The sequence below is a fragment of the Orycteropus afer genome, unplaced genomic scaffold (genome assembly GCF_000298275.1).
Source record: "Orycteropus afer afer isolate SDZICR_OR568_19922 unplaced genomic scaffold, OryAfe1.0 scaffold00051, whole genome shotgun sequence".
Taxonomy (NCBI): Eukaryota; Metazoa; Chordata; class Mammalia; order Tubulidentata; family Orycteropodidae; genus Orycteropus; species Orycteropus afer.
The window spans coordinates 2,616,864-2,639,591 of record NW_006921638.1 but is presented as its reverse complement, the minus strand read 5'-3'; the positions used below and the strand labels follow the sequence as shown (position 1 = coordinate 2,639,591).

The following is a 22,728-nucleotide window of genomic DNA, read 5'->3' as shown; positions in this document are numbered from 1 at the left end:
TGGGGAATAACTACCACTAGCTGCCCAGCCATTCAACCAGGCCCAGCCAAGTTGACACACAAATTTAACTACCAAAATAGTGTTGGTTAAGTCTCCTACATTCTGATACTCTGTCTACTTTTCCTATCAATTATTGAGAAAAGTCTGTTGGAATAACTCCCTATAACTGTTATTTGTCTCTTTACAGTTTTATCAGTTTTTGTTTCATGCATTTGGAAGCTCTGCTATTATCACATAAACATTTAGTACTGTTATGTTCCTTGAATAACTGACATTTTTATCATTAAGGATTACAGCTGGAATGGCCAAACTTTGCCTCATGCGCTTTGGTCATGTTGTCAGAAGGGATCAGTCCCCAGAGAAGGATATCAAGCTTAGTAAAGCAGAGGGTCAGTGAAAGGGGAAAACCCTCAACAAAATGGACTGACACAGTGGCCACCATGATGGGTTCAAGCATAGGAACCATTGTGAGGATGGTGCAGGATCAGGCAGTGTTTTGTTCTGTTGTACGTAGTCGCTGTGAGTTGGAGCCGATTTGATGGCACCTAACAACAACCATTAAGAAATTAACTTCTTTATATCTTGTAATATTTTCTGATCTGAAATCTACTCTGTTTGATATTAATATAGACATTACAGAGCTGGTTTGATTTGTGTTAGCTTGATACATATTTCTCATCTTTTTACTTTAAACCAATTATGTTTCATATTTAAAGGGAGTTTCTTGTAAGCAATATGTGTTGTTGTTGTTGTTGTTATGTGCCATCGAGTCGGACCTGACTCATAGCGACCCCTCCTTGGGTTTCTGAGGCAGTATCACTACAGAAGTCAATTTCCCCATCTCCCTTCCAAGGAGTAGCTGGGAGGTTTGAACCACCAGCCTTCTGGTTAGCAGTCGAGTGCCTTAGGCACCATGCTACCAGAGCTCCCAAGCAATATGTAGTTCAATCTATATTTTTTATGCAATCAGGTAATTACTGCCTTTTAATTGGGGATTTTAGTCCACTTACATTTAACAAGATTATTGATTCAATTGGTTTAAATCTACTGCCTTATGATTTATTTTCTATTTTTCCATCTGTTCTTTATTCCCTTTTTACCTCTTTTTCTATATTGAGTGCTTTTTTTAAAAAAAATTGTGCTTCCATTTCATTTTCCTTATTGGCCTATTAATTATAACTTTTTTACTTCCATATATGTTATAAACCCTACAATATAGTTACTATCTTATATTATGGAGCTCTGGTGGTGCACTGGATAAGGCATTTGGCTATTAACCAAAAGGTCAGTGGTTTGAATCCACCAGCTACTCTGTGGGAAAAAGGTCAGGCAGTCTGTTTCAGTAAAGATTTACAGCCCGGGAAACCCTATGTCGGTTGCTATGGGTCAGAATCAACTTGATGGCAATAAGCTATCTTGTATTACAACTTATTATTTTTTAAGATATTTAAATAATAATATAAAAATCTTGCATATCACCCACATAGTTACCACTTGTAGTGTTCTTCATTTTTTGTGTAGATCCAGGTTTCCACATGATATCTTCTTTTGCCTGGATTTTTCTTAACAATCTTTTTTTTTTTTTTTAATCGTGATTTGGGTGAAAGCTTACAGAGCAAATTCACTTTCCATATAGCAGTTCACATACACTTTGTCTCATGATATTTACCAAAATTTCCCACAATGCAACAGCTCCCCTCCCACTTCTTCCCCATAGTTACCTCTTCCCTGTGTCCTTTCCTCCATGCACTCCTGCCCCCTGAGCTGTCTCTTTGTGCATACACAGCCCTTCTATACTCTCATGATTGTTCTCTCCAAGGGGTATATCTACCTAGTGTAAATATTCAGCTCATATGCCTGTCTTTTGTTTGGCTGGAAGCCAAAGGAGTAAGTTCAGCTGCAGATTTGAAGAGCAGCTAGGGGCCATAGTCTCGGTGGTTATATTAGGTTCTATCAGACCAGCACGACAGAGCAGAGTAGCAGCCAGGGATCCAAGTAAGGGGAGAGACCCCTGTCCCACTCCCACCAGCCAGGAAAGCAGGGGAAATAGAAGCCAGAGGGGATGACAGAGGAGAGTGGCACCAAGGATCCAGGTAAGGGCAGGGTGGAGAGGTTTCAAACTGCTAAGTCAGACAAACTTATCTGTCAGTTTGTCATACTATTGTGGCTTGCGTGTTGCTGTGAGGCTTGCCACCAATGTTTCAAGTACCAGCATGGTTGCACATGGTGCACAGGCTTCAATGCAGCATACAGACTGACACAGACCAGGAAGAAGGAAGAGGTCGTCCAATTCCCAAATAATTGGCCAGGGAAAACCTTGTGAATAGCGGAGAACCACTGTCTGATAAATTACTGCGCAACTTTATGAGTAGCCCAGAAACATTATGTGATACAGTGCAGGAGAACGAGCCCCTGAGTTCAGAAGTCTTTCAAAATATGACTAGGAAAGAGCTGCATCATCAAAGTAGGACCAAACTTACTGATATGGATAAAGCAAAGCTTTCAAGACCTCCATTTACTGATGTGGCATGACTCAAATTGAGGAGAAACAGCTGCAAACATCCATTAATAATAGGAACATGGAATGTACTAAGTATGAATCTAGGAAAATTGGAAGTTGTCAAAAATGAAATGGAATGCATAAAGATTAATATTCTAGGCATTAGTGAGCTGAAATGTACTCGTTTTGGCCATTTTGAATCAGATGACCATATGATCTACTATGCTGGTGTGGTGGTTAAGTTTGTGTGTGGCTAGGCCTGATTGAATGGTTGGGCAGCTGGATGTAGTATTCCCCATGATGAGACTGCTAACCAACTCCATGGTGGAATCTACTGTGAGCAGCTGAGTAGCTGCCTTAGGGATGTGGTCTGCTTCCTGTATATAAGCAGAAGCCTTGAGGAACGGTCTCTAGCTTATGGCATGCTTGGACCCTGCATGTAGCCGTGTTATTGGTCAGCAGCCTGCCATGCTCTGCTGACAATGGGACTTACAATGGACTTAAATTAATGGCTTGCTGTGTGGTTTGGTAACATCGGGACTGTGCCATTTTGTCAACCATGGGCTTGTTTGTCTCAGCAGCCAGTAGCTGCCTGAGTGAAGAGATCCTCTAGTTTCAGTGGGCCAGGAGTAGGAGGCAGAGCTGAAGTGCAAGGTCGAGGGCCTTTCACACAGGCCCCAGAGCCTGGCACTTTGAATTTGGACTTAAAGCCTCCAAACTGTGAGAGAATAAACTCCTGTTTGTCCCAGCCATTCCATTTGTGGTATATTCCTGTCAGAGCAGCACTATGTAACCAGAACACTGGGAATGACAATTTGAAGAGGAATGGCGTGGCATTCATCATTACAAAGGATGTTTCAAGATCTGTCATGAAGTGCAATGCTATCAGTGATAGGATAACGTCCATACACCTACAAGGAAGACCTGTTATTACAACTATTATTCAAATTTGTACACCAACCACCAAAGCCAAAGATGAGGAAATTGAAGATTTTTTATCAACTTCTGCAGTCTGACCAAATGTGCAATCAAGATGTGTCAATTATCACTGTTGAATGGAATGCAAAAGTTGGAAACAAAGGAGAATCACTGGTATTTGGAAAATTTGGCCTTGGTGACAGAAATAATGCTGGAGATCGCATGATAGAATTTTGCAAGACCAATGACTTACTCATTGCAAATACCTTTTTTCAGCAACACAAACGGCAACTATACATGTGTACTTCACCAGATGGAGTACACAGGAATCAGATTGACTACATCTGTGGCAAGAAGAGATGGAAAAGCTCAATATCTTTAGCCAAAACCAGGCCAGGCGCTGATTGAGGAACAGACCATCAACTGCTCATACGCAAGTTCAACTTGAAGTTGAAGACAATTAAAACAAGTCCATGAGAGCCAAAATATGATCTTGAATATATCCCTCCTGAATTTAGAGACCATCTAAAAAATAGATTTGATACATTGAACACCAACGACTGAAAACCAGAAGTATGAGATGACATCAAGAGCATCATCCATGAAGAAAGCAAGAGGTCTTTAAAAACACAAGAAAGAAAAAACCAAAATAGATGTCAGAAGAGATTCTGAAATGTGCCCTTGAATGGAGAGTAGCTAAAGCAAATGGAAGAAATGACAAGATAAAAGAGCTGAACAAAAGTTTTCCAAGAGCAGCTCAAGCAGACAAAGATAATTACTACAATGAAATGTGCAAAGACCTGGAGTTAGAAAACCAAAAGGGAAGAACACACTCAGCATTTCTCAAGCTGAAAGAGCTGAGGAAAAAATTTAAGGCTTGAGTTGCAATATTGAAAGATTCTATGGACAGAATTTAGAATGATGCACAAGCATTAAAAGAAGATGGAAGGAATACACAGAGTCACTGTACCAAAAAGAACTGGTCAATGTTCATCCATTTCAGGAGGAGGCATATGATCAAGAACCAGTGGTACTGAAGGAAGAAGTCAAAGCTGCACTGAAGGAATTGGTGAAGAACAAGCCTCCAGGAATTGATGGAATACCCATTGAGATGTTTCAACAAACAAATGCCCCACTGGAGGCACTTACTCAGTTGTGCCAAGAGATTTGGAAGACAGCTACCTGGCCAACTGACTGGAAGAGATCAATATTTGTGCCCAGTCCAAAGAGAGGTGATCTAACAGAATGTGGAAATTATTGAACAATATCATTAATATCATATTCAAATAAAATCTTACTGAAGATAATTCAAAAATGGTTGCAGGAGTATATTGACAGAGAACTTCCAGAGGTGCGGGCTGGATTCAGAAGAGGATATGGAACAAAAGATGTCAATGCAGATGCTAGATGAATCTTGGCTCAAAGCAAAGAATACCAGAAACATGTTTACTTGTGTTTTATTGACTATGCAAAAGCATTTGATTGTGTGGATCACAACAAATTGTGGATAACATTGAAAAGAATGGGAATTTCAGAACACTTAATTGTACTTATGAGGAACCCGTACATAGACCAGGAGGCTGTTGTTCGAACAGAACAAGGGGACACTACATGGTTTAAAATCAAGAACAGAGTGTGTCAGGGTTGTATCCTTTCACCATAATTATTCAATCTATGTGCTGAGCAAATAATCCGAGAAGCTGGACTATACGAAGAAGAACATGGCATCAGGTTTGGAGGAAGGCTCACTAATGACCTGCAATATGCTGATGACACAACTTTGCTTGCTTAAAGTGAGGATGACTTGAAGCACTTACTGATGAAGATTGAAGACTACAGTCTTCAGTATGGATTACATCTCAATATAAAGAAAACAAAAATTCTCACAACTGGGCCTGTAAGCAGCATCATGACGAATTGAGAAAAGATTGAAGTTGTCAAAGTTGTCACATTGCTTGGTTCCATGATTGATGCCAATGGAGGTAGCAGTCAGGACATCAGACAACATATTGCACTGGGCAAGTCAGCTGCAAGGGACCTCTTTCAAGTGCTGAGGGGCAAGGACGTCTCCTTGAGGACTAAGGTGTGCCTGACAAAAGCCATGATATTTTCAATCACCTCATATGCATGTGAGATCTGGACAATGAATAAAGAAGACTGAAGAAGAATTGATGCTTTTGAGATGTGGTGCTGGAGAAGAATGCTGAAAGTACCATGGACTGCTAAAAGAACTAACAAATTGTCCTGGAGGAAGTGCAGCCAGAATGCTCCTGGGAAGCGAGAATGACTGGACTTTGTCTCACCTACTTTGGTCATGTTGTCAGAAGGGACCATTCCCTGGAGAAGGATGTCATGCTTGGTCAGGTGGAGGGTCCACATAGGAGGGGAAGGCCCTCAACAAGATGGATTGACACAGTGGCTGTGGTGATGGGGTAAAGTACAGCAGGGACCGTGGAGCTGGTGTGGGACCGGGAGGTGTTTCATTTTGCTGTGCATAGGGTCACTATAAGTCGGAGATGACTCAACAGCACCTAACAACAATAACAACAACCAGACCAGCAAACCTGGTCCTTTTTTTCCTTTTTTTTTTTCCCAAGTGATTTTGAGTTTTGTTCCACATTGTTCTCCACTCTATCCAGGATCTCCTACATAGATCCCCCTCCAAGTGATTGACAGTGGTAGCTGGACACCATCTAGTTCTTCTGGTCTCATAGTCATGTAGGCTGAGGATCACATGGTGTACCAGTTGTTTGGGCTAATCATTTTCATGGATCTTTGGTTTTCTTCATTCTTTGCTCTGGATGAGGAGAGACTCACTGTTCCGCTCTTACCATATCTTATAGTGCAGTTCTGCTAGTGAAGAATCTTTTCAGCTTTTGATGTCTGAAAACACTTTACGTTAATCTTCCTTTTTGAATGATAATTTCTGTGTGTATAAAACTCTGAGTTAGTTTCTTCCCATAATTTAAAGATAGTGGCCCACTGTCTTCTGACTTGCATGTTTCTGTAAAGAAGTGTTACATACTTACTGTTATTTTTCTGTTTATCTCTATTTTCTCTTAGTGCTTTGAAGATTCTCTTTTATCATTGGTTTTAATCAATTTGATTACGATTTGGCTTGGTGTAGTTTTATGGTTATTATGCTTGGTATTTGTTGATCTTTAGGCTTATAATTTTCACTGAATTTGGAAAAAACCTGGTCATTATTTCTTCAACAATGTTTTGCCCTTGTCTCTTTTCTTTTAGGGATTCCAATTGCCTGTATTATAAACTGTTTGATGTTATCTCACAGCTCGCTGATACAGTGTTTATTTGTTGGTTTTGGATTTGAGTTTGGGTTAGTTTGGTGGTTTATTTTGGGGTTTTTCTTTGGTCTTTTTTCTCTTGTGTCTCAGATCGTGCAGTTTCTATCACTATATCTTCAGATTTCTGAATTATTTCTTCTACAATGTCTAGTTAACTTTAATACCAGTGCATTATTTTGTATATTTTGTTTGGGGGAGAGCTCTGGTGACATAGTGCCTAAAGCATTTGACCACTAACCAGAAGGCTGGTGGTTCAAACCTACCAGCCACTCCTTGGAAGGAAGATTGGGCAATCTACTTCTGTAGAGACACCACCTTTGAAACCCAAAGAGGGGTCGCTATGAGTCAAATTGAGTTGATGGAAGTGAGTTTGGTTTTTTTGAGCTGTTATATTTTTTACCTCAGTTACAGTAGCTTTTATCTTTATCTATCTATCTATCTATCTATATATATATATATAAAATACATGTTTATTGATTCATACATACGTACTATATACATACATATATATATTCAATGTCTCTTCTAATATGTTCAATATTTTTTCCAGATTCTTGAGCACACGGAATGCAGTCCTCTATCTAGTATTCTATAGTCTGTATCATTATAGATCTGTTTCTGATGATCCATTTGCCTCATTATTTGGGTGGCATGAATGATTAACTAAAAGGTTGGCAGATCGATTCTACTCAGAGGCCCCTCAGAACACAGGTCTGACAATATGCTTCTGAAAGCACAGTCTTGAAAACTTATGGAACGGTTCTCCTTTGCACACATGGGGTCATTCTGAGTCATAATCAACTCAGTGATAACTAACAATGACATATAACAACATTTTCTTGCTTCTTTTTGTATCTGGTCACTTTTAGTTGGGTGTCAGACACTGTAAATTTTACCTTGTGGAGTGCTGGGTATTCCTATAAATATTCTTGAATTTTATACTGGGATGTAATTAAATTATTTGGAAACAGTTTGGTCCTTTCAGGTCTTGCTTTTAAGCTTTGTTGGGTAGAACTAGAGCAGCACTTAGTCTGGATCTAATTTTGTTCCACTACTGAAGCAAAACCCTTCTTAGTACTCTATCTCATGTTCTATGAATTATAAATGTTTTCACTCTGACTGGTGGGAAGAGGAATTATTCTCAGCCCCATGTGAGTGCCAGAGTGTTTCCTCTAATATTTTCAGGGTTGTTTCTGTTGATGACTTGAGAGGGTCCCTCTACACATCTCCCAAGCTCTTTCTCTCTCCATGCAGCTCTCTCCCCTCTGGGATTCTGTCTTGTAGCAAATCAAGCCACTTGGCCTCCCCAGACTCCTGGCCCTGTGTACTCAACTCAAGGAGCCTCTAAATGGAATTCTCCTTTGTGCACTGTGACCTGGAAATGTACTCCAGGCAGAAAAATAGGTAGTCATAGTTGTTACTTCACTTGTTTCCCAGCTCTTCGTTGCCTAGTGTTCAATGCTTTTAAAGCTGTGGTTTCTTACATTTTACTCAGCTTTTTAATTGTTTCAGGTGGGAGGGTAAATTTTATGCCTTACTCTATAGCGTCTGGAAGTGGAAGTCTGAATATGTATTTTAGAATGAGGTCATAGCTTTCATCAAGGAATGATCTCCTCTCCACATAGGATTGAGAAACATTGTTCTGAGTAGATTTATAGATTAGTATTATTGATTATTATTGTTATTATGGACTGTCTCATAAATTTTAATTTTCATGTATTATAGGAAGTGATTTTAAGCTGATAAAAATAATAAAATCCCTAGTTCTTTATATAATTACACCATAAACGCAGAATGTTATCTTAGTAGATGAGGTAGTTTAAGATAATATGGGTTTGTCAGTGTTCTGATTACCTAGTGCCACTCTGACAAGAAATATACCACAAATGGGATGGCCAAAACAGGAGTTTATTCTTACAATTTGGAGGCTTTAAGTCCAAGTTCAAAGTGCCAAGCTCTAGGGGCTGGGTGAAAGCCCCCCAACCTTGGGGTCCAGCTCTGCCTCCTGCTCCCAGCCCACTGGAACTAGAAGCATTTCTTCACTCAGACAGCTGCTGGCTGCTGAGGCTGAGAAGCCCCAAGTTTGACAAGTTAAAAGGCACAGTCCTGATGTTACCAAACCACACAGAAGGCCATTAACTTAAGTCCATTGTAAGTCCCTAGGTTGACAGAGCATAGCAGAGAGCAATGACATGGCTACATGCAGGGTCCAAGTGTGCCATAGCTAGAGACCATTCTCAAAGCTTCTCCTTATATATAGGAAGCAGACCACATACCCACATACTCAGCTGCTCATAGTAGATTCCACCATGGAGTTGATTACTTGTCTCATCATGGGGAATAATACATCCAGCTGCCCAGCCACTCAACCAGGCCTAGCTGAGTTGACACACAAACAAAACCACCACAATTAGCAAGGATGTGGGACCTAAAACAGAGAAAAGAGTCAAGGGACAGAGTTCAAGCTCTTTTGCCTCTAAAAGAAAGAGGCAGGGTGATTCCACTGAAAGTTACAATTAAAGTTTGAAAATTATAGACAGAGATTGATGTTATAGATAACACAAAGAAAATGGAAAAACATCTATGCAAAGAGCTTGAATGTGGGAAGAATGAAGAACAGTGTTAAGTAATTACATAATTTCAAATCTTGATAAGGAGGTAAGATACTTTTAGTTGGTTTTACCTGTTTTAGCTTCTGAAATTTACTTCAAATTCTCTCACTTTCTTTTCATTTCAAAAAAGAGAAAAATATATTCATTATTTACTTATTTAGAGATAATTGTGTTTTTATAATAGAAAAGTTATTTGATGTTTATACATTTAGATGAATTTTTCTCAATATTATTATGGGAAGATTTTCCATATTTTTTGTCACTACTAACTGTAAACTTGAAGTCCCCAATCACCTTTGAATATTATCTAATATTACAGTTATTTTGTATTTGTCTTACCTTTCTAACTATACTTTTTGTGGAGAAAAATATATTTATCCCTGAATCTCCAAAAGTGACTACTACAGATGATCACTTTTAACAGCTCAGTTATTTAAAATATCGTGGAGAAGCTATTAAGTTGTAGGTACTATGTGGGGTTTGGGAATGCAATGGTGAGTAAAAATTGGCTGCATGACTGCTCTCCTAGAGCTTCAGACCAATGGAGAAGACAAACCATAATCACTTCATCCCACAAACAGATGTAAATTAAATAATGAGGAACACTGAATGGAGGATTAGGTGACACTCTCTGTACAAGCTATTTCCAAAGTAACTAGTGAAGAAAATCCTATAACATCAAGCTAGAATCAGAGGCTCTCATTGTAGTGCCAGAACCTAGCCCACATTTTTAGTACTTTAACCAATATGTCATACAGAATTTTCTTCAAAAATGACTTTTTAAAAACAAAGGGCATACCACAGAATGCTTTAAATCATATAACTTATAAATGTTGTCCTTTCTGAAAAAAATGAAAGGTTAAAACGTATCTTGGTAATCTTATGAAGGTAAAATATTCTTACAGAAATGCATGCTATTCAAAGACATTTTGTTAGACTAAAAAATTTACAATTCGTATAGATACGTTGTTGTTGTTTTTGTTAGGTGCCATGGAGTCATCTCCAACTCTTAGAGATCCTATTTACAGCAGAATGAAACACCATCCAGTCCCACACCAGCTCTGCGATCCCTGCTGTACTTGACCCCATCACCACAGCCACTGTGTCAGTCCTTCCCCTCCTTCGTGGACCCTGCACCTGACCAAGCATGACATCCTTCTCCAGGGAATGGTCCCTTCTGACAACATGACCAAAGTAGGTAAGACAAAGTCTGATCATTCTTGCTTCCAAGAGGCATTCAAGCTGCACTTCCTCCAGGACAGATTTGTTAGTTCTTTCAGCAGTCCATGTTACTTTCAGCATTCTCCACCAGCACCACAACTCAAAAGCATCAATTCTTCTTCAGTCTTCTTTATTCATTGTCCAGCTCTCACATGCATACGAGGTGATTGAAAATATCATGGCTTGTGTCAGGCACACCTTAGTCCTCAAGGAGACATCTTTGCTCCTCAGCGCTTGAAAGAGGTCCCTTGCAGCTGACTTGCCCATTGCTATATGTCATCTGATGTCCTGACTGCTACCTCCATTGGCGTCAATCATGGAACCAAGCAATGTGACAACTTTGACAATTTCAATCTTTCCTCCATTCATCATGATGCTGCTTACAGGCCCAGTTGTGAGGATTTTTGTTTTCTTTATATTGAGATGTAATCCATACTAAAGACTGTAGTCTTCAATCTTCATCAGTAAGTGCCTTCAAGTCATCCCCACTTTCAGTAAGCAAAGTTGTATCATCAGCGTATCACAGGTTGTTAATGAATCTTCCTCCAATGACAAGAATGACACCACATTCTTCTCCATATAGTCCAGTTTCTCGGATTATTTGCTCAGTATATAGATTGAATAACTATAGTGAAAGGATACAACCCTGATGCACTCCGTTCTTGATTTTAAACCATGCGGTGTCCCCTTGTTCAGGTGGAACAACAGCCTCTTGGTCTATGTAAGGGTTCCTCGTGAGTACAATCAAGTGTTCTGTTTGTTATGATCCACACAATCAAATGCTTTGGCATAGTCAACAAAACACAATATAATATCTAGTATAGATATAGTAACTCCAAAAAAAATGTCAGAATGAAATAAAATTTATTAAATGAAAGCATGTACTCATTCTCTGGCAAAGATTTATTAAACATTTAACTGTGCACCAAGTATTGTCTAAGCTCTGAGGATGTAACAGTGAATAAAACTAAGTCCTGCACACAACCTAGGGATGGGATTTGCGTGGGTACATATGATAAATGAATAAACCTTCACTTAGAGGCTCTGATTCTCTGCAAGGCAGACTTGTACATTAGTGAAATACTAGTCTGTTCATCAACAGAGATTTAAAGCAGAGAAATATCTCCAATTGATAGATCCTGTCCTTGATGCACTGCTTATATTAATGCTACTCCCTACTCTTCAATCCTTTTCCTGATAGTGATTTTCACCCTTTTTTGGTGCAGAGAACCTTATTTGCTATTTTAATTATTCCAAACAACACGCACAGTCAACAGCCAATTCCAAGAAAATACTTTTCTCTATCTGCAATTTATATCTGCTTCTATATAGTTGCTTGAGTATCTAAGAAGCATCCAGGATTTCTCAAAGCTAAAGCTTGCCTTGACTGCAGAAGTAGGATAAAAATGCCTGCATCTTGTCTGAAGAGATCTAGTCCAGCAACCGTGATCACCTGATTTCAAATAAATCCCAATAGGTACCAAGTTTTGTCTCCTTCAAAGCAGTCTGAATGCTTTCCAAATATCGGAACTTCTCCAGCTGCAGTTGGTGTTTGTGTAAATCTTATTATGGCCACCGCCAGTTAGAGGTTTCATACTACAGGAAAAAAATACCTTCCAAACAGTCTCTACCAAACAAAAGGGGGGGGGTGGTGGTGCAGGAACACTCCAACTAAATAGCTTCACAACAGGTCATTTCAAGAAATCACAACCAATTATAGAGACTCTGATTACTGGTAATAACTTGGAAGTCTTAAGAAATTTAACAACTTCAGCTCAAAACAATTAAACAGAAATGATGAGGATAAAATCACCCTGTAGACTCCACATAGCTACAGCTGCCAAAAAAGCAAAAAGCTTACTGATTCATTGTCCCTTCTGTTCCCAGTCCCCAGTGCCAAACATATCAGATAGCAAATATCAGGGCTTTGTTAAAATTAGTATTCATAGGAGGAGATGGTTTTCAGTGGCAAGACTTTTTAGATTTAGTTTTTTTTTTTTAATTTGAAGACATAAAACTGACAATACAAATATTAAAAAAAAGAATTCTACTGTATGTATGTATGTATTTCATTTATGCTAGGAAAACATGAGATTGGACCTGCAATTAACAGACACTGAGTTCAATGTCAATTTGGGGAATGTGACCTTTTCATTGATAATTCTTTCCCTTAAGAAGGTAAAAGTATTTTTGGACAAGTATGCATTCTATAACAAGATATTCCTTGTCACAGGTATTCCTTTCATCTAGCAACAGTTGGAACTTATAGTCAATTTGTAAAATCCTTAAGAAGGATGACTACCCCCAACACACAAATACCTTCAATATTGCCTTAAAGCTGTTAAGAGGAAACTTGCCAGTTCTCAGTAATGTAATTTTGTCACAATGAACTCCAGGCAGGAACAATGGAGGAATGATGTACAAATGGATGGTGTTAAGTCTGATGTAATGAAAATGTAATCAGTATGCTTTATTTCATTGCTTTATCTGCAGCACATACACATTGCCCCATATGCTCTGAGATTAAGAAAACTTCTAGCAAAATATTCATGGGGTATTGTATGATTAATGAATATTGTTGGTAAAAGAATGATTGAAAGAATTAATGGCTTAATTTGGTAAGGTTAGCAAAGTCTCTGTTCTAAAAAGAGAATGAGATACACTAAAATGCATCTTATTAGAAAGCCAAATAAATCTCTATGTTTTGCCAATAAAGTTATACTTAGTAGTTGTAGATAACTATTCCTTTAGTTAGTGAAACCAAGCCCTGAACATTTTTTTTTTTTTTTCTGGAAAAAGTAAGAGACCATTATGCCTTAAAAAAACAAAAAACAACAACAACAAAAAAAACACTCACAGATTCTTTTCCCAACTTCTTTTGTAGCCGTGTTTGCCACTGGACGGCTTGCATGACAATGGCTTCCCACCTTCTTTCAAGATTTACAATGATCAGCTGCATGGGCTGGTGGTCTGCGTTCAGATTGCAGGTCTCCCGGTCATCCAGAAGATGCTGGCATAACCGCAGAATGGAGGCCACTCCGCGACGACGCTGCTTGATTTCACAACAGAGGGTCTGCAACAGAGAGAGGGACCAATTCATGAGCACAGTTCCCTAAAAGATGAGGTACCCTCTTCCAACATAATTCTGAACTGTAGTGATCACTCAGCTAGAAACAATAGAAGAAGAAAGGCCTGGGGTCACCTTTAAATTTGAGGCCCTTTATAGATTCCCAACTAATGCTGAAGAACTTAAATGCATACCATTCTTCCACACTTTTTCAGTGATATCTCCCTCTGAAATGTAGGGTTCTACCTTGACACCTAGGTAATTAACAATTTATAATCTAATGAAATAAATCATGTAGGTCATATGAATATTAAACAAACAGACTTTGATTCAAGGTCACAGGAAACATAAACTATAGAAAAATTCTCTAAAAAGAAATAGATTTTTAAAAATTTGTTTCTGTATTTTTTGGAGCCAAAAACATTTAATTTTCCACTGTCTGGTAATAAGATATGTAAGATTGCAAAGAATTTTAATATATAAAATCTATTATCTGGAAAGAAAAAACAGGGCAGTATTACTCTACAAAGCTTGATTAACAAAGCAATAATGTTCTGAAAACACAAATTAAGATACTAGATTATTACTTGCACTATTTGTTAGTTGCATGTTTCTTTTAATAGACATTCACACTATTTAAGAAGGATATTCATGCATCAAAATAACATTTTGCCCCTAGAAGCATTTGTATTGCTGCAGTGACCCTAAGCTGAATGATTTGAGCAAAATAGTGGGTACACATGTCTAAAAATATTATATCCTTTCTTTGCCTACGGATATTGTGTAAGTGATATTCTAATTCAAAGCCTTCAGGAGAAATGATGATTATATCCACAAACATCACTGAATTACTAATCTCTTTCTACTGCCACAATTGGACTGTTCTAACAGTTAACAGATTGCTTATTAATCAACAAGGGTAAACAAGACAATGCAATTTCATTTAGTGCAAGAGTTTTAATGCCTAAAAGTATTTGTGCTTAAAATGTTAATCCAGATAAGGCTTCATTAGAACAAGTCTTAAAATGATTAAGTGTGGTTCATTGGAATGTGCGAGGAGCGGGGGTAGTAGATCAGCAGGTGGACATTTCATACAGATGTTCCACTTACTGATATAATGCATGCTACAGCCATTTAAATGACCCTAACTCGGTAATAGCTGGAATTCTATTATTTCTGTAATGAAAGAACTCTGTACCTTTAATATTTCTGAATTTTAAATAAGGTGAATGACAAATTCCCAAACCTCTATTTATGGCAAAATATGACTAGGAATTTTATTATTCAATTTATACCAGTGCAACATTTTCAGTTATGTTTCCTGAACTTATCCTTATTTATTTTCCTAGGGTTCATTACTATTTTCCTATATAACTCCTGTTATAACCACCAAGTCTGACAAATTTCTTTACTAATACTTACTATTCATTAGTTCAGTGCTGAATGAGGAGAAACCTTGACATCCAAAGATAAAATTTGAGGGCCTAGTAAAGAAACAGACAATGTTTCCGTCTCCTCCTCCAATCCTTATAATCTCCTTGCACACGCACACACACAAAGACACACATTCTGTTCAATTTTCTTTCTTGAGCAGGCCAAACTATCAAGCCCACTTAATACCTGCCAATTCTTGGCCCAATATTAAATACTTCAAGACAATTTTGTGGCCAACTAAAATTGGTTTAAATGAGTCATGGACAGTGAGGGTTTAGTTTTTGTTTTGCTGTTTTAATTTGTTAAAAGTAAAGGGCTAGAGGAATGAAGAATTGTTTCAATGCCATAGAACAGGATTTTGCAAAACTATCTTAGAAGATGATTAAAATAATAATTGCATTTCTCAAGCCAACAAAACAACCCCAATGTTTCTTAACTAAATAAAAATTTACAATGAATGATAAAAGGCTGTGGAGTTAGCACAGGTCACATCAGATAGCATTTGTAAAGAGTTTGAAAGTTCTGAAACAGGACACTTGAGGTTGCTAGGTGAAAATTTCATAAAGATCATTGGCCACAATTTTTTCTGGTAAGTATATAAATGTTTCCATTATTTAAATAATATCCAGATGATACCCTTCCCTCCACATCTTAATGTGAGTCAGTCCAGATGGATATAGTGGTTTAAAAACTGTGAAGGATGTTATGATTAACATTCAATATATGATATTTGGATCTTCACAATTCTGGAACTTTTTATTTTAAATGTTCAAAAGGCTTATATTCTAGATAAATAATTTCTCATATATGCATATTTAGGACATAAAAATACTCTTCAAAAGTAGGGGGAAATTGGGAATTTTATATGACCAACATCTTTTCTGAAGTGTTTTATACCTAGAAATATTGATAAAATACCATTCTCCTAAATAAATAAATGAATAACAGTGAAACACTGTCTGATATATTATTAGAAAACTTTATGAACAGCCATGGAACATTTCATGATATAGTGCCAGAAGATGAGCTCCTCAGGTCAGAAGGCACTCAAAATATGACTAGGGAAGAGCTGCCTCCTCAAAATGGAGTCAACCTTAACGATATGGATGGTGTAAAACTTTTGGGACCTCCATTTGCTAACGGGACATGACTCAAAATGGGAAGAAACAGCTGCAAACATCCATTAATAATTGTAACATGGAACATACAAAGTATAAATCTAGGAAAATTATCAAAAATGAAATGGAACCCATAAATATTGATATCCTAGGGACTGGTGAGCTAACATGGACTGGTTGTGGCCCTTTGAATCAGACAATTGTATCTACCATGCCAGGAATGACAAACTGGAAAGGAATGGTGTAGCATTCATTATCACAAAGAATGTTTCAAGCTCTATCCTGAAGTACAATGCTGTTAGTGATAGGATAATATCCATACAACTAAAAGGAAGACCAATTAATACTGTTGTTGTTGTTATGTGCCGTCGAGTCGGACCCAACTCATAGCGACCCCTCCTTGGATTTCTGAGGCAGTATCACTATGGAAGTAGATTGACCCATTTTCCTTCCAAGGAGTGGCCACTAGTATTCAAATCTACACACCAACCACTAAAGGTAACGACAAAGAAACTGAAGACTTTTTTTTTATCAACTTCTGCAGTCTGAAACTGACCAAACATGAAATCAAGATGTATTGATTATCACCAGTGATTGCAATACTAAAGTTGCAAACAAAGAATTACTGGTAGTTGGAAAATATGGCCTTGGTGATAGAAATGATGCTAGAGATCTCATGATAGAATTTTGCAAGAACAATGACTTATTCATTGCAAATACCTTTTTTCAACAACGTAAACAGTGGCTATACACATGGACCTTATGGACCTTACCAGATGGAATACACAGGAAAGAGATTGACTACATCTATGGAAATAAGTCATGCATAAATTCAATATCTTCAGCCAAAACAAGCTCAGGAGCTGACTGTGGAAAAGCCCATCAATTGCTCAGATGCAAGTTCAAGTTGTAGCTGAAGAAAATTAATATAAGTCCATAAGAGGTATAATATGACCTTGATTATATCCCACCTGAATTTAGAGACCATCTGAAGAACATATTAGACACCCTAACACTAATGACCAAAAACCAGATGAGTTGTGGGATGACATCAAGAACATCATCCATGAAGAAAGAAAAAGGTCATTAAAAAGGCAGGAAAGGAAGAAAAGACCAATATGGATGTCAGAGGAGACTCTGAAACTTGAACAGAGAGTAGCTATAGCAAATGGAAGAAATGACAAGATAAAAGAGCTGAACAGAAGATTGCAAAGAGCAGCTCGAGAAGACAAAGTCAATTATTAGAAAGAAACGTGCAAAGACCTGGAGTTAGAAAACCAAAAAGGAAGAACACACTTGACATTTCTTCAGCTGAAAGAACCAAAGGAAAAATTCAAACCTCAAGTTGCAATATTGAAAGATTCCATTGGCAAAATATTGAATGATGCAGGAAGCATCAAAAGAAGATGGAAGGAATACACAGTGTCACTGTACAAAAAATAATTGTTCAATGTTCAACTATTTCAGGAGGTGGAATATGATCAAGAACCATATTGATAACTGAAGGAAGAAGTTGAAGCTGCACTGAAGGAAATTACAGAAAACCAGGTCCCAGGAATTGACAGAATACTCATTGAGATGTTTCAATAAATGGATGCCACGCAGGAGGTACTTACTCATCTATGACAAGAAATGTAGAAGACAACTCTCTGGCCAACTGACAGGAAGAGATCCATATTTGTACCCATTCCAAAGAAAAGTGATCCAACAGAATGAGGAAATTATCAAACATTATCATTAATATCACACGCAAATAAAATTTTGCTGAAGATATTTCAAAAACAGTTGCAGTAGTATATTGACAAGAAACTACAAGAAGTGCAAGCTGGATTCAGAAGAGGATATAGAACAAGGGATATCATTGCTGATGTCAGATGGATCTTGGCTAGAAGCAAAAAATACCAGAAAGATGTATTTTATTGACTATGCAAAAGCATTTGACTGTGTATATCATAAAAAATTATGGATAATATTGAGAAGAATGGGAATTCCAAAGCACATAATTGTGCTCATGAGGAACCTGTACATAGACCAGGAGGCTGTCATTAGAACTGAACAAGGGGACACTGCATGGTTTAAAATCAGAAAGAGAGTGTGGCAGGGTTGTATCTTTTCATACTTATTCAATCTGTATGCTGAACAAATAATCCAAGAAGCTGGACTATATGAAGAATGTGGCATCAAGATTGGAGGAAGACTCATGAACAATCTATGATATGCAGACAACCTTGCTTACTGAAAGTGAAAATGGCTTGAAGCACTACAGTCCATAATATGGATTATATACACCTCAACATAAAGATTAAAGACTACAGTTCACAGTATGGATTATATACACCTCAACATAAAGAAAACAAAAATCCTAACAACTGGAGCATTAAGCAGTATCATGATAAATGGAGAAAAGACCGAAGCTGTCAAAGATTTCATATTACTTTGACCCACAATCAACACCCATGGAAGCAGCAGTCAAGATACCAGACATCGTATTGCACAAGGAAAATCTGCTGCAAAAGACCTCTTTAATGTGTTGAAGAGCAAAGATAACACTATGAAGAGTAAGGTGTGCATAACCCAAGCCATGGTATTTTTAATCACCTCGTATGCATGTGAAAGTTGGACAATGAATAAGGAAGACCAAAGAAGAGCTGATGCTTTTGAATTGTGGTGTTGGTGAAGAATACTGAAAATAACATGAGTTGCCAGAAAAAGAAACAAATCTATTCTGGATGGAGTACTGCCAGAATGCTTCCTGGAAGCAAAAATAGCCAGGATTCATCTCACCTACTGTAGTCGTGTTGTCAGAAAGGACCTTTCCCTGGAGAAGGGTATCATGCTTGTTAAAGTGGAGGGTCAGCAAAAAAGGGGAAGATGCTAAACTAGATGGATTGAGACAGTGGTTGCAATCATGGCCTCAAATATAACAAAGATTGTGAGGATGGGGCACAACTGGGCAGTGTTTAATCCTGTTGTACATACGGCACTATTAGTCACAGTCAACTTGACAGCACCTAACAACAACAATAAATAACTTTCAATGACAACCATTAAAATATACATATTTATGTATAATCACAAACATATACAAAATAAAATCAGTGGATTTTCTGGTATTGTTTCTTAGAATCTGTGTTATTGTTGTTGTTGTTGTTATGTGCTGTCGAGTCGGCCCTGACTCATAGCGACCCCTCCTTGGGTTTCTGAGGCAGTATCACAACGGAAGTAGATTGCCCAACCTTAGATCTGTTGTGGTTATGTGCCATCGAGTCGGACCTGACTCATAGTGACCCCTTCTTGGGTTTCTGAGGCAGTATCACTACGGAAGTAGATTGCCCCATCTTCCTTCTGAGGAGTGGCTGGTGGGTTTGAACTGCCAGCCTTCTGGTTAGCAGTCAAGTGCCTTAGGGACTACACATTATTTCCATGAAAAACTTTGCATAGAGAAATGTTAAATAGACCTTCATAGGAGCTAATTATTATTATAATAATTTTTTGTTTTACTTTTTAAGAGAATATTTTTATACAGCAACCCAGAGTAAGCAATGCAAGTAGAAATAAGACAATCTCATCCCTGTCTGTCTGACCTCTTCAGATATGTACTATACCATCCATATGCTAAGCACTATTTCAGGCATAAGGAACTCTGCTAGCATAGTAGTTAAACATTTGGCTGCTAATCCAAAGGTCAGTGGTTCAATCCCACCAGCTGCTCCATAGGAGAAAGATGAAGCATGGGAGAAATCTGCTTCCATAAAGATTTATAGCTTTGGAAACCCTATGGGGCAGTTCTACTCTGTTCTGTAGGGTCACTATCAGTCAGAATTGACTCAGTGACAGTGGTTTGGGTTTTTATTTATTTATTTCGGCATGGAAGTCTCAAAAAGGAGCAAATTGTTGCTATTTTCCTCAAGGAATGGAGAATCTACTAGAGGTGGACTACACAAATAATTATGGTATCAAGTATAATGCAGAAAATCAGGTACTAACCGAAGTATGTGCAAGTTATTATTGGAGGAAAAGGTGAAATCTTCAAGGAAAGATGATCCAAAATAAAACACACATAAACATCTTACTGGTATTCTCCGCTTTTAGTCCACAACCATCTGACATCAGCAATGATATCCCTCATTCCACATTCTCTTCTGAATGAGGCTTGGACTTCTGGAAGTTATGCATTTGTGGTGTAGTAAATTACGTGGTATGGCTTTTCTAGCTATAGTCTTTGTAACTCCCACTTTGCCATGAGCAACTGAGTAGCAGACTGTGAAAGATATCCACTTGGTCTATTTTTGTTGAAGCAGCAGGAAGTAATCTGGGAAGTTCTCTCTCTCTCAGGTGTGCAGATTTCTGATGTTGGGATTGGTTAGTTTTGCTACCCTGTTGTTGTTGTTGTTGTTATGTGCCGTTGAGTTGCTACCCTGCCAGGCTCAAAATGAGCCCTCCTGAAGGCAGAAGGTATCTCTCTCTGACTGCTTAGTGAGAGAGACGTGCTGCTGAGACAGCCGCACTTGCAGAGAGAGAGATGTGAGAGAGATGGCCAGCTAAGAGAGACTGAGCGCGTTGCTGAATTTGAATAGTAGCCTGTTGCTTCCCTGATAAATGCCATAATCTGTGAGTTCTGTGTGGCCACTGCAGCAAATTGTTGAACACAGCAGAGGGGTGGTGGGTGCTGTGAGAGGGACAGTTGGTATCAAGATTAGTAAGAGGGTTGGAGGGTTTGGCATGTTTGGCCTCATAAGAACAGGCCTTGGGCCACTGATGGTCATTCTGTCTTCCTCTTGTGGAGTTAGAGGTGGTCAGAAGATGCTGCCTCCATGCCCCTTTAGCAGTTGGTGTCAGAAGCAGTGGGATTCATTGCAGTAGCACTAGATCCATAGAAGCATGGGACTTTGTACAAGAAAGAAGGAAGGGGCCTGGGAAGTGAAACCTTGAAGTCTTAGATGGTTATTTTGGTTGGTGTTACCTAGCTCTGGTAGCATAGTGCCTAAGGCACTTGACTGCTAACCAGAAGGCTGGCGGTTCAAACCCACCAGCCAGGAAGATGGGGCAATCTACTTCCGTAGTGATACTGCCTTGGAAACTCAAGGAGGGGTTACTATGAGTCAGGTCCGAGTGGAGGGCACAAAACAACAACAACAACAACATTAAAGGAGATAAATGATCCAGAGGCTAGGGCTTTTGGTTACACCCAGCCAAAGGCCCAAGGTCATATACAAAGAATGGGAAGATAATCAAGGTGAAGAGATGAAACTGGAATGTCTTAAAAAGGATTATGCATTTTGGATTATATGCTATGGGTACTGAATGTTTTCTTACCTACTTGTACATTGGAAACAATTACGGAGTATGGATAACAGAGAGCCTTCAGCCCTCAGCCTTCAGCCTTCAGCCAACACTTGATTGGAAATGTTAAAAGGGGAAATAGAATTTGCCCAGAAGAAACACAGGCTTTTGTTTCAAACCTTGTTTGTAGAGTATAGGGGGCTTAGGTTTTCTACCTAGAACCCAGAACCTGCTGAGTGAGGAAATTTGTATTTGAAAAGACCAACCCAGAACTACTGAGAGAATAGATTTCCATTTGGAGAAAGGACCTGGAGAGAGAAGGAAAAAAAAAAAAAAGACTGTTTGGCTTTTTTAATTTTGAGCAAGCAGTTAGGCTTTGGGTGCATCAAGGCAAGAAAGTCATGGCCCATGAGAGAAACCCCTCCAGGACTGGAAGTTAAAGGAAGCTGGTGAGTAGATGGCTTTATATGCTGCTCCTTTGTGACCACCTAGGTCCACTTGAAGAGTGGAAATGTGGGGGTGGGGAAGTGTAGCAATGAAGAAATGGGCTGAGTTTTGGTACTCTTTGACCTAGGCCATAAAAACTAGGTATGAGAAGGGCTAGCTGGTCTGAAGTGCAAGGAGTTGTGAGCCTATGAACATTGAAATAGTCACTGAGGACTGAGGATGAGAAAGAGAGAAGGTGCTGGCTGGTCTGAAATGAAGGGCAGAATGTGATTCCCAAACTTGGCAGCTGGAACCCATGACCTAGCTGGGATGGCTAGAGCTGAGCTGATCAGAACCTGACCAAATGAAGAGGAAGATGTTTGACACTGAGCTGGTGTTAAATTGCTACAATATGATGGCTTGTGCTGGGCTGCTTATTTATGGATGAAGATACCCAAAGTTCCAAGTAGAACAAAAGATTCTTCAATGAGAAAGGAACATGCTTGTCTCCTCCAGAGCACTGGCTTGATGACAAGAAAACCAAACTCACTGCCGTCGAGTCGAACCCCACTCATAGTGACCCCTCCTTGGGTTTCTGAGGTGGTATCACTACAGAAGTACATTGCCCAACCTTCCTTCCGAGGAGTGGCTGGTGGTTAGCAGTCAAATGCCTTCTGGTTGGCAGTCAAATGCCTTAGGCACTATGCTACCAGATCTCCTACTGGTTTGATAGGGATGGGCAAATTAGAAATTAGCTATAATAGAGGAAGCTCTGGTAGCATAGTGCCTAAGGCACTTGATAGCTAACCAGAAGGCTGGCGGTTCAAACCCACCAGCCACTCCT

The 22,728-nt window shown here is 38.7% G+C and overlaps 1 protein-coding gene across 1 annotated transcript in view; it reads right to left on the bottom strand.

Moving 5' to 3' along the window:
- AKAP6 (A-kinase anchoring protein 6) overlaps positions 1-22,728 on the bottom strand; it is a 549,344-nt gene that overhangs the window by 76,187 nt on the left and 450,429 nt on the right. The window contains exon 11 of the mRNA XM_007938531.2: positions 13,414-13,629. Coding sequence (XP_007936722.1) covers positions 13,414-13,629 — 216 coding nt within the window. The remainder of the gene's footprint in view (positions 1-13,413; positions 13,630-22,728) is intronic.